This window comes from Ciconia boyciana, chromosome 12, assembly GCF_034638445.1.
Source record: "Ciconia boyciana chromosome 12, ASM3463844v1, whole genome shotgun sequence".
In the NCBI taxonomy this organism is placed as follows: Eukaryota; Metazoa; Chordata; class Aves; order Ciconiiformes; family Ciconiidae; genus Ciconia; species Ciconia boyciana.
In genome coordinates this window covers 23,099,940-23,113,419 of record NC_132945.1, presented here as the reverse complement: position 1 = coordinate 23,113,419, position 13,480 = coordinate 23,099,940, and the positions used below count along the sequence as shown (strand labels likewise).

Below are 13,480 nucleotides of genomic sequence, written 5' to 3'. Positions count from 1 at the left end.
CCCAAAAGTGTAGGCAAAATCTAAATTTTTTTCTTCCTTGCAGTACCTGTTTAACAGTCTCTCTGATATTTTTCAGGCAGATTCTGTTCATTAGCTGATCAGGAACAATACAGTTCAAGTCACTTGTCTCCGGTTTCTTTGCTGTGAATCCATGCTGCAGCTTTCTTGACTTGCCACCATTTGCCTGCTTAGAGATCAGCTGCTGACGCATCTTCCTTATCTTAATGGTGCAAAAAGACCAGAGAGCATCCAGTTCTCCATCTAATAATTCAGTAATTTCTGTCAGCCATAAATCAACAAAACAGCAATGTCAATTACCGTATCAGGGAAAGAGAAGAATTACTGGTCTTCTATTTGTACGACCTCGTATTATCTATTTAATAAAAAACGAAACCCAATGTCAAGCCTAGAGGCAATGACTGTAATAACAGCAGTGCAGAATTTAAATAAAAATCTGGATGATAACTGTAGGAACTTGCACACTAAATGTCTCTATGAATAGTCTCCAAAGAGGGGAGGGGATAAGAACCCTAAAGAATTAGACTACTTAATGATACAGCACAAATATATTGGTAAAGCAAGTACTTAAAAACTATGACATTAAATAAATTGAGTTTCAATGAGTGCCTAATACAGATTTAGCTTCTTCCTACCTGAAACTGCAACTTGCTAAAACAAAATGAATTAACATTTAACGAGAGCCGCTCATCTAGTAACTCTAAGGAGCAATTCATAAGACACTGAAAAATTAGAGGCAGTGTCCATTGAAGTAACTCTGGAAAACACCTCAAATATATTCTACAACCTATAGTCACGCATCTTTTTTTTTTTTTTTGAGGAAATGCAATTAAATTAGAAAATACTTTCCTCTAAAGCTTCAACAATCATTTCCTAAATTCTTTCTATGACCTTGTTTAAACAATACCTTTCACTCTTTCATCTTCTCTTATCCTTCCCAGCGGCATGTAATCATAAATAAAAATGGAGAGACTATACTTCAGATGGGCAGGTAAGGATGGATTTACAACTTAATTCAATGCTTAGTGGGAGATTTTCCACAGACTTAAACACAGCCAATCAATACAGACCAGCTAACACGAGTAAGTGTGTTACAATTTCAGTATTTCATGAGCACCAGCACATAATGACGCTGTGTAGTAATACATGGCCTTAAGAGATACCACTGTTTTCAACTATTTAAACAGGGGAGAGTACCCCTCTACTTTTATTACACAGATTCTGCTTTTATGCGACTACTGAAGCCCAACTAAACACTTTAATGTGTGTAAATAAAGGAGAAATGAGGAGAAGACAAAACATTACAGTAAGCATTACTAGAAGTCTTGTGAATACCTTTGCGTATAGCTAATGCTAACACAGCACTCCCTTCTCAGGGCTCCACTCTGACAGCCAAAAAATGTCAGACAGCTAATAATGACTACACAGGTAAGGTATGGTCAGTTTGTTTTAACTCAAAGTATTCAGAAACAAATTATACTGCCCATTTAGCTGGAAAGTATGATTATACCATTTAAATAATCCCTTCATATTGTCTGTTTCACTCATTTTCAGTGATTAAATTCAGTTTTACTTTTTCCAGACAGGCACTGCATATTTCACTGCATATTTCAGAGTGCTTGTCTGACAACTACTGCATTGGCATTCCAGCCCCGTGGGGTACCTTGGCATAACCACAACACAAATCCTTAAAACACTGAACAATATGAATGTAAAACTTCACCTAAATATGCCGTGATGAATTTTGTCTCAAGTACACAAGATATAGCTGTGGAATTTTGCAAGGAAACTGAGTACCTCTTCAGAAATGCAGTCGATCCGTATAAAGGATAAGTGGATCTATTGTTAAGACTAAGCAAAGCAGGAATCAGTGAGCTTTGCTTTATGGACAACAAGGAAAAGATGTCATTTAAGTGCAACTACCATGGTGGAAAATCAATCATCGTAAAGCAATTTATTCCTCCTTAGAAGATGATGTATCAAATTGACAAAGACATAGTGATACTTTATAGACAGATGAGTAAGAATTAACAATACTTTAAAATGCAATTGAACAAAAAATTTTTCTCGGGTAGGATCATAAACATTTGAGTGGAAACCACCATTTCAGGCATCAGGTCATTTTCCTTACAATTGCAACGTAGAATCCCTGTAAAACAGTGTAAATCATGTGCCACTACTGGGTTTAATCGCACTAATAAAATAGTGGCGTATTCATTTATGCTGCACATAGAATGACTTAAAAGATTAAAAAGTTACTATTGTGGGGAAAAAAAACCCTAGAACAAAGCATTTACATATACTAAGTTGAGTACTCAAATGCGTAAGTAAAACACATGGCGTCTGCTGAACATTTTGTGACAAATTAATACCATCTTAATTAATTCATTTAAGTTTCTCCTGACATACAGAAGCGCATTTTAATTAAGAATTGGTTTCTAATAGTGCATTAATTGTGTGCTGCCATACACCCATCCATTTGCTCATTTGCACCTACAGACATTAGAAGAAACACCAGCAAAGAGAACAGCAATTTGTAAACCTGACTGCACAAACCATTTCAAAAAGTTACTTGTTTAATGTTAAATTCATGTTTAACAGTAAATAAGCTCAGAAAGAGTAAAAATCATCAAGGATCAAGGACTATAACTTTACTGAAACAAGAACAAAAAATGATGAGAAAAGTCAGCACACAGTTAAATTCTGAAAAGTTAGTTTTTTAACTGCACAATGATTATTTACACTTTCAGATTTTCTTCTAGGTACATGAGGTTCACCTGTCCTTCTGCTGAAAGGAGAGATGCATACAAGAGGATCTATGCACTTGCTTTGGTGGTTGGTTTTATTTCTTGTGTCTTTCACCTATTCCCTCCTTTCCATCTTTGAACTAGACATGCTTGAATGCTCAGTCTCCATTTGTGGTGGCAGACTCAAATGTCACCGCATGTCTGTCTACAGAGAATCCCTGCCAGCGCCAATTACTGTTCCAGAAGTACATTTTGCTGATGCTTGGTTGCCCTGAATCCCGCATTCCCACACCCTCTTCGTTGGAGAGGAATAAGGCAGGAACAGGTGACAAGAAGAGCAAAACCAGACACCAGAACAGACATCAACTCAGAGCCACACGTCATACAGCAGTAAGGTCACAAAGCACAGAACATTTAGAAAGTAAAGCACAACAAACTGGACCAAGAAGCTGCCCTGATTACAGAAGCACTCAATGCGTACCAACAGAGATAAGCTAATCTCCATGTCTACATTCTAAACCCTGCTGTGTGGTTTATAACTAAGTGACCTACATAGATTTTGCTTTCTGTATGCAACTACATCTTTAAATGTGACATTTTAAATCTATAGGAGTGGAAGGAGAAAAATAAAGAAAATCTTAACTGAGTTTCCTTTTCCTCTCATGTCCAACTTTGATTTAATAGGAAAACAGGCAAGCATTTTGTTGTTATTATGCTCTCTAATACTCTATTTTAAGAGGAAAAAATGTAAAACGGTTAAAGGAGAGATAATTGTGAAAGGCAGTAACTGATAACTACTCTTCAGAAAGATTTTAACTCTGCATCTCAAGATAACATTTTCATAATTATCAAAATTGCATTTGCACAATTGAGTGCAGCAGTTCAGATTAACATGCTGACAGCCTGATCAGCAAACAAAGTGTTTGAAAGATTTGTGCTGGTAACACAGAACTGATATAAACAGTCTGAAATATCAGGCTATTTATTACAAATATGAATTTAAAGCAAGTAAAGTTCCTCCAGCATGGTGAAGGATACCATGTTTCCACCAACATTAGTGAAATGAGACAACAGCAAGAACCTCACAGAATCCATGTCTTTCGGAAGAAACTCATTCTTTCCCAGTTCCATAAAGGCATTAATGAAGTTGATGAACTTTCTTTACAAGCAGGGGTTTCCATTTAGATGTTGCTGGTTGGAATTTCCCCATCTAGCATACATTAATACTATTTTACTACAGAATCAGAAGAGAAGTCTGGAATCTCAGGGCCTAACTAGGTCTGCAGGAATCCCACAACCTGTGCATGTTATCAAGCAGTAAGCTTTGGTGCTGAAAAACTCAGGAATAGGCAAAAGACCCAGTAGAGACTATTGGATACCTGCTCCCTTCTCCAAACAGGGCAGTAGGATGTTTTCTCAATTCTTATAGACTACTACTACTTTTAATAAATACTTTTAATAAACTACTACTACTATTCAGTAAGTCAACAATTAAATGCTCAGACATATGAAAATTTTTTCCACAAAGTGAACATAAACTACATCTACTCAGAAATACTCTGCACAAGCTGGAAAAAAATCTGATGCAGAAAAATAAACACTTATACTTCCCTCGGTGCACACATGTCTATGCGCACATGCCAGCACCTTTCACCTTACCAATACGAACCACAGGTATTTATTTGCCTGTATCTACACTGGCCCTTTTTACTTTTAGATTTTCCATCGAGATCACTGTCATAATAACAATAATGGTTAAATGGGTAATATTGAGTGAACTGTATTTCAGCCACAAAACTGCCTGATGCTGCTCAAACATTCCTATGCCTCTAAATAACATACATTAACAACTAAAGCTCTCTCACTGTTGCCAGCAATAGTGCAGTGGTAACACTGCAGAAAAAGAAATGAGCAAAACGTTTAATGTAGACACATTCCTAACAAAGGTGAGAGCAAACTTCTGAATACAGTACAAGTCAGAGCGTTAAAAAGCCCCACGTGAACTTTCAGATCCATCTAAGTTGAAGAACTGCAGTTTCCTGTAGTAAATTTTAAAGATGACTAATGGTCTTTGGAATAATCTATATGGAATTGGGGACTTAGTCATTTTGTGATGCATTTGTCTAATGACAGCTAGTTGCTACAACACTGGGGTAGAGGACCAGAGAAGAGGAAGACAGAAAGACAACCATGACAAAAATTTCTCCCTTCTCTTGAGATCAGCATCTAGGTTTTTCTTCTTTCAGCCCACAAAGAAAGCTATGAAAAATAAGAATCACATTCCAGGGTATTCCTATATGCAAACCACGATTTTCCCCACACACACATTTAACCCTATCAGTAGTAAGATAATAAAAATAATTTTTGTTTTATTACCTGAAGACAAATTCAAAAGTACCATGCAGGCTCAGTGCATACATCATTCATTTTGCTGAATTTACTGAGGGGACTAACTGTGCACCAATCTAGTTCTAGGTGAGCTCATCTTCTACTGTATTTAAAAAAAAAAAATAATCTCCAAGTTGATAAAATAATGAGAGGCTTGGGGGCTACTGAGTACTGAATGATTAAGTCAAAGAGAAGCAGGCATTTATAGATGTCAGTATACAAGAGTCGCTGAGCTTATTTTGTTTACATATTAATATTCTGCAATAAAAAATTTAGTACACGGCTAAGTATGATTGACGCTGATGAATTTGGGGATAACCTGTCAATCACATGACAGCGTACTGTGTTTGCATGAAAGAAGCATAAGCATGAATCTTATTTTGTGCTCTTCATATTGATAGTGGTCGGAAGCACTGTAACAATGTACCTGAAAAGTGCTTAGCTGCTAAGATGACAAGCGATAGGACAGGCAGACAGAAGACAATGCATCGCTTCATACATCAGCACAAGCTAATGAAACAGAACTTGCTGCTCAAGGCTGAGTGACCACTCCGACTCTCCTTGCCCATCAAAGTCCATAAACCAAAGGCAGAATGTTCCCTTGTGCAGAACTACAAAAATCTGAAATTGACTAAAAGGATAAAAAAAAGGAATAAAATAAAAGCATAAAAATCTTCCCAAGTGTAACATTCAAGGGAAAGCTCTGTAGAGATGGAAAACTTCCTCAACCTTATACTGTTGTTTATCACTCATTCAGTGAATCTGAACTCATCAGGTCCTTTTCAATTTCTCTATGAATCAAATGGCCACAAGATTCTGATGTATTTTAGGAAGACTATCTCAGAGGAGCTCGCCAGGAGCCTCTCTATTAGAGATGAGATGACCTACATTAACTGTCTTTTCACTTGACTACATGGCAGTCTTGGAAAACCAGTAATAGAAAGACAAATGCTGAAGATGAGTCAGGAACTCATAACATTGACTCACCACTGTTGTGAATGAGCTATACAATTAAGAATAGCCTAAAAATTATCTTAGGTCATATGTTCCTATGATATCTGGACAACTCGAGGATGGTTGTATGCGAATGCAATGCCATGAAGTACCTAGGCAGGAGGATCTCCCTGGTTTATCAGTCTTACAGGTGACCCACAAAACTTCTGATCTTGTTCACTTCTCATGTACATACAGACTGAGGAAGATTCCCCTTCTGCTTCAATTATTTTTTGCTCAACTACAGCTTTCTTGCTCTTCTTTCGACTAAAAATAGTATCGCTGACCCACTTTTTAGAAAGACTTAAGCAGGACTTGCATCCCACCATCTGCTCGCACAGTTGCTTGCATAACCAGTAGATGCAAACACCATCCTTCCTTCTTCCCTTCCCCTCTCCTCCTCCGTACACTACATCATTGTGTTGGTTAAAGCTGCTCCATTGTTCTTGCCAAAATTAGTGCCCTGCTGCCTCCCTCAGCTTGGGAAAGGAACTAAAACATGGCAAACAAGTAATTCAGTAACTAACACAACTGATTAACAGGGGAAAGAACATTTCACACAATAAATTCTGAAGTCATGTTTACTTTGGAGGGGAAAAAACCCACACTCCTAGTACCTGTACAGCTGGAGAGAAAAAGAGAAGAACTAAACAGTCCAGTAAAATTTTGAGGATTACAGCTAAATTTAAAATGTGGATACATTTTTTAATATATTTATCCAGATCTTGTGATAATGCATCACTAGGATAATGTCACTATGTCAGGAGCATCAAAGCCATGTGTGTTATGGGAGACAAACTGCTTTCCGAGAAAGCACAGAAGAGAAACTTTGTACTTAATTACCTGGCTAATTAAGCCAGGCTAATTACCTGGCTTAACTTTAATAGCTTGTATATAAAACTTAAGTCTAGTTAAAAGTTTACATCCCCTTTCAAAAGAAACAAGAATTATAACCTCTACTAAAGTTACTGAACTCACCAGCATGAGTTTTGATGACAGATTTGTCTTGCTTAATGCCAGCTTCATTATTTTTTAGATCAATCCATTTTCCCATGAGATCTCTTTCTATAGCTGCAGAATCCGCTGCTTCAGACTGCTCATCTACAATGATAAAAGGTAGCTTTGAACATACATTGTAAAGAAAGCAGGACTGCAGGAAAACAAAGTGGGAGGCAAATAATCCTCCACTTGAATGTGACAGTTTTCCCTGTTGAGGGAAAAGAAAGCCCAAGCCACAGGAGTACACAGATGATATCAGTGATTTCAGGGTGAAATGCTGAGCAAGCTTCTGTCCCACAAAGTATCTCATATTGCTCATTTCTAATCACCCCACTGAAAGGCAATATAGGATACACTGAGAAAAACAGAAACGACTGCTTAGAGCTTGTTGACACATTCCATTTTATCTGTAATGCTGACTTAACCTCAATCTACCTCCTCCCTCATTCGGCCCCATCACTTATTTTCAGCCCTGAATAGGCTCTTCATTTGTGGCAGTACAAGTACTCTTGGGAGCTTAGGTGAACTGTCTCAAGGTATTGATCCAAGTGAAAAATAACATGGGGCAGGGGAAATAAAAAAATCTGTATCAGCTTCCTGTTCTCCAGCTTGTTCCAGCACAACTCCAGTTCTGCAGAAACTGAGGAAATGGCTAAGATGTGAAAGCAAATAGCTGGGAAAAGACAAAAGACTTAAGAGGGCTGAAAAGTCACTGCCACTGACAGCAAGATGCATACGGCGTGGTCCCAGTTCAAAATACTGAGCACACTCAGGAAGCACCTGACTTCTCTACTCTGTTTTCAGGATACTAATAGCAAATTCAGTGGGCTTATACAAGGAAATAATGTGTCCCTATGGGGACACCAGCATGACAGGTTTTCTATAGTTTTTGTTATTTATATATGCTGTTCTCAGTAAGATATATACCGCAGAAAGCAATCAATTTCCAAAAATATTTTTCTATGAATTATTCCCTAGTTTCTCATTTAACTGGTAGTATTCAGAAGACTCCATAATTTTATGAAACATTCATCTTGTAAAGATAAAAAGTGGTAACACTTACTAAAAAAACCTCTACGCACACAGCAAGGATTCCTCCTAGCATGTACTCCTTGATGCCAGAAATAAGGATTTCAATGGTTAGACATGGAATAATTTAAAAAAACTTATGTCTCCAGAAAAAAAAAGTTTATTAAAACCCATCACTTGTAAAAACCAAAAATTTTAAGACAAACTGTTAAATCTATTAGACAATGTTCAATTATATAAATAAGAATAAATAAATATTCAATTAAAAATATTGAATAAGACACCAAGGCAATGATCATCTCTTTATTCAGATTTTTGAAGCACTGATATCTAATGCTATATTCTGTGCTACGATAAACAGGGTTTACATTCATGTATATATACCTGACAACAAATTTTGCCCTGCATTGTTGGGATTTCATGCCTAAACAGTATTTAAAAAGGATTCCTAATGATAACGGTGCTGGTTATTACTGCAGAGTGGGGGAAAACAAAAAAAACCCACCAACCCACAGTAAAATGTTGGCTAGATGAGGGACAGGAGGAACATCTCTACTGGACTTGTCCATAGTAGGAAAAGAAACAGGTTGCCAATTTTAAAGTATAGACAAGGTTAATTATATATTGGTATATGCCAGCTGATCAAGTTGAACTGAGTAGAATAAGATTACAAGAGTAACAGTGAATAGACATTAAAATATATCTTAAGTCTACACTACTTTTAAAAATATATTAAAAGTGTTGTAGCTAATCTTTAAAGCTCTAATGTTTCTTCATGCTGACAAGCTCCCAAACTAAAAAGAGATTTTTTAAAAAAATTCATCCCTTCAAGTCCTCACAATACTTACCAGACCAACCTTGGTGAAAAAGAAAATGTAGAAGAATGACAGAAAACCCCACAGAGACAGAAGAAAACCTAACATACATTAAGGCAGTAAGCTTATGTCCAGCTGCCTGCTTCTTCATCACTCATCTGATGCAGCTCTAAGGTACTATCTAGCCCTCTCAAGTATCTCAAGTCCTGGAACTTTCCCTGTGCCCTTGGAAAGATTAGTTTACGGCCCAGCTACTTTTCATACATGGTAATTCAGTCAAGATATCTTGCAGAATTTTTTTTAACATACCAACAGAATTTCAGCATAACAAGGAAGGGTTTCCATGGCCAAATCATACCCTTCTGCATGTAGCTGTCAGCAAATCCTGAGCGCGCAAAACACAGATCTAGTCAGCATACTAAGGTTCTGTTGCTTTGCGTAGCGAGAACATGGAATGCAATTTTTACATTATTATTTTTGCTGATTCAAGTCTCCACTGCACTGATTTAAAGCTGTGAAAGACTGGTCTCAAGCATGGTAAGCTCTGCATACCTGCATGATTTTGGCCTGCCAACCGTGACATGCTTTCCAACATCTCTGACACAGCAGACCACTCTAAATCCTCTGTGGAACAATACGATCTGGATGGTTCGCTCTCTCACTGCCAGCAGGCTTCTTCCTCCTCACTGAAGGGCTCAAAGGTGTCTCCTGAATAGTCCAAACCAGAGCTACTGTAACGCTGGCTCAATTCCATCTGCCACTTCTCATAGTTACCAGAGCTATCTGCTGAGGTAGTCACCGTGGTGCAGCATTGCAAATAAAAACAAAAGCATATAACAGGTTCAATTATACAGGAAGAATGACTGAATTACTTATAGCAGTGGGGGACACACGGAGCAATATTACAGCTCAGCTCACGCCCAATTTAGCCACCACAATGGGTGGATGAAATAATTACTTAATCAGTGCACTGGATCAAGGCAACACCCTTCAAAGCACTACTGCTGATCAAAGCAGTGTGTCATTAAGATCCACTGGGTAAGCACACAATAACAACTATCACTGAACATCAGCACTGAATTCTGAGCAGCATTCCTTTCAAATTTGTAGCGAGTTACAGTAACACTTGGATAAAATCATTCATGAAAACAAAAAATAACTTTAAAAATGGTATTTTTTTTGCCTTCAGAGTATTAAGCCTCTCACCCCTCAGAAATGCAAAACCTCCTTATTCTGCTTAGATTTGGTCTAGAAAATTAAAAAGAAAACATAACAAGCATCAGCCAGCTGGTGCTCTCAGGTGAGGAGTCACGCTCCCAACGTGAAAAAGAGAAATGAAGTTCTCCAGATTCAAGCTCCAGGAACAAAACAGACCTCAGATAGTTACCTATCACGTAACGGATTCATTTGAAAGTTTTGTTCTTACTTATTTTACCCTTTTTTATTAGGATGATGCAATACCCCTTCTTCCTTTGAATTTAAGGACCTAAATAACTTTGTCCTGAATAATTTTGCTCCGATTTCTTCCCTACTCTCATGAAACACGGAGAGTAAACGTATGGGCAATGTCCCTTTGGAAAGATGCGTGCAGCAGTCACAGTCATGGCTCCTTCATCAGAAAGGTGGGAACCCCAACGTGGTAACAGTAGGCAGACAAAGGCACTTTCTGTCATGCCTGAAATTCAGGTACGTCACTGTACTTGGGGTTTGTTACTGGGGTTTAGGCAACTTCGTTTTAAAGGTACTGACTTTGGTAATTTCCCTAGTGAATATGCTACGCCGCCTGTTTTACACACTGCATTACTGCCGAAGTCTTTCTGTGCGCTGCGTAAAGACCCTGTGTCCCTAAAAGAAATTCAGGACTTCTTTCCCAAGGCTAGACTTCCAAAAGTAATCTGTGGTGCCAAATTTCTAGGTCCAAAGGTTTTCTTTTTGTTTTAACATGGTCCCAAAGGTTAAAGAATTGTTCTGATCTAAACTTTAAATATTAATAAACACTAAGTAATTCTTTTGTTCATTACACCACCACTGATTCAGGCTGGAGATTGGTTATTAAGATCAGTTCTACTGCAGAAAAACAATAGGAAATGCAAACAGAGAGTCAATTAGTTCTCCAGCCCACAGATGACCCAAGAACTTGCAGCTGCACAAGCAGCACGCGCATGGCTAAGGAGCAAGAAGACGAATTTCAGCAAGTAACATGACCAGCTGAACTAGAAATGCTTCATCATATCAGATATGGCTGATATTAGCTGATTTTCACAGTGAAAAATAGGTATTTGTTACAGCATCAGCAGGTAAATAACTTAGAAGCCATAAGTATACTTATAAATAGCAAATAAAACATGTTCACAGACACCTTTAAAGTTGCAGCTGCTATCATATAGCTTTTATTCCTCACAAGGCTGAGGTAATGTCTGCCTTAACAGACTGGCAGAAAGCAAGCTTAATGCTTCAGTAAGGGTTCTGAAAAACAGAAGCCACAGAACTGTTTGAATTGCTTTTCTAAGAATCACTTGGTCTTACAGACATGGTGACAAAACCTTCACTCACCACTGAGAAGAGGCTGCTGTGATATAATGTCACTGAAAATGGGAAGCACCTTAGAAGAAAACCTGAAGGAAAGAAGCTCTGTCCTCTCAGTAGGCAAAAATGTGATTGCAACACACCACACTCATGAAAAACCTACATTTCCACCAAGTAACAGCCAATTAAGAAACTGTTCTCCACACACTTTCTAGTTAAAACCCAAAGGCAACACAGGTGGGGTGTTCTTTTGTTTGTGGTTTGTTGGGGTTTAATTTCACAATCCTGCATTTCCAGGCTGAAAACATGAATTTTTCAAAACTATTTAACATATACTTTAATTGACAAATTCCCTTTTAGAAAACCCTAAAATGAACCAGATGCTTAGGCTATCTTTTACTACGCTGCTCGCACGACATCAGGCCTTCCTGCAACCTCAGAAGCTTGATCCCAGGGAGGAGCCCACCCAGCACATTAACTTGCCCAGCCGTGACCCAGAGTTCCGCTCCTGGGGCAGGCAACTCGTCACACAGAAGGGACGCAGATCCGCGTCTGGCCTCCTCCGGCTCCCTGCTCCCCCTGAAGCCCCGCTGACACCCGGCACCTTCCCCTCCAGGCGCCCTTTCCCCCCGGGCAAACTCGGGCTCTCGGAAGGCGCCCTCCTCTCCTCACACCGCCGCCGGAGACGGGCCTCCTTACCCAGGCCCACCAGCACATCGAGAACCGGCAGCCTGGCACACCGGCCCCGCTTCACCACAGAAAGGTGCCCCGGGGCGTTGCGCTACGAGCCGCGGCGGGGCCGCTGAGCCCCGAGCGGCGCTGACGGGCCCGGCCCGGCCCCGCCGGCAGGCAGAGGCCACGCCGACCACCCTTACAGGGCGGGCGCAGCGCCTCAGGCGCCACACGCTCCCCGCGACTCACCCCGGCCCCGCGGCGGGGCGGCTCCGGCCGAGGGGAGGGGAGCGGAGCGGGACAGGGAGCCCGGGCCCCGGCGCCATCCCGCCGCGGTGCGCCTGAGGCGCGGTTGGCCGCGAGGGCGGGACGGACAGGCCGTTCCCTTCGCGCGCGGCTCCGCCCCGTCTCCCCGCGGAGCGGGGGGCGCCGGCGAGGGGCCGGGGCCGCTGAGGGGGCGGCGGGGCCGGAGCGGGCGGAGGGGTTTGCCGGGCGGAGGGGCGGTGTGAGACGGGCCCGGCGAGGCGAGCGGCTGCGAGGGCCTGGCCTGACGGCGGCACTCCCGGCACTGGCCCTACCGCCATCTCCCTCGTGTCCTCCCTGCCCCTTAGGGAGCCAGGGGTAGAGAAAACCTTTCGTTAAAATAGTTCTTGCTTTTCGTCGAATCGTAGAATAGTTTGGGTTGGAAGGGACCTTTAAAGGTCATCTAGTCCAACCCCCCTGCAGTGAGCAGGGACATCTTCAGCTAGATCAGGTTGCTCAGTTGGAGCCCACCCTCATCATGACTCTAAGATGGAAGAATGAGTCTTACAGATTGCTCTCCCAAAAGGGGGTTGCCAGGTGTGCGGGAGTCCTTTAGAGTCAGAGGAAATAGGTCATGGACAGGAAAGCTTTGTTCCAGGAGAAGCTGACTTCTAAGGAGAGGCATACAGGGAGACCATTTCTTCTGGGGTGGATGTAACTCAGTGCAGCATACGCTGGCTGTTGTGGGGCATCTTCCTCTGCTTCCCACCAAGAGGGAGATGGGATTTTCAGCACAGGACGACTTGTGTTGTTTTATATAGTTGTTCTTTTTATATTGAAAGCACAGCCTCGGAGGTGCCGGCTGAGGTAGGCAGCACGGCGTGGCGGGACATAGCAGCAGCCTGGACAGGTCAAGTGCTGGTGTGGGTGATGGCAAGGCCGGGCCGTTGGGCTTGAGGTGCCAGGGACTCTGCGGGCAGCCTGGTGCCGACCTGTTTCTGCTAGTTGTAGTGTAGCTACAGCCTTGGATACGACACTATCATGGAACTA

At 41.0% G+C, this 13,480-nt stretch overlaps 1 protein-coding gene and 1 long non-coding RNA gene across 4 annotated transcripts in view; one reads left to right on the top strand and one right to left on the bottom strand.

Annotated features, from left to right (window-relative positions):
* Positions 1-12,609, bottom strand: part of C12H8orf48 (chromosome 12 C8orf48 homolog) — a 41,200-nt gene extending 28,591 nt beyond the window's left edge. Inside the window, 5 exon segments of the mRNA XM_072877114.1 lie at positions 47-279; positions 7,125-7,247; positions 9,542-9,772; positions 11,543-11,604; positions 12,437-12,609. Coding sequence (XP_072733215.1) covers positions 47-279; positions 7,125-7,247; positions 9,542-9,772; positions 11,543-11,604; positions 12,437-12,513 — 726 coding nt within the window. The 5' untranslated portion in view covers positions 12,514-12,609.
* The window catches only part of LOC140658547 (uncharacterized), a 57,928-nt gene continuing 56,483 nt past the window's right edge, over positions 12,036-13,480 (top strand). For all 3 annotated transcript variants that reach the window (XR_012044762.1, XR_012044763.1, XR_012044761.1), the window contains exon 1: positions 12,036-12,278. This is a non-coding gene — a long non-coding RNA (uncharacterized lncRNA). The remainder of the gene's footprint in view (positions 12,279-13,480) is intronic.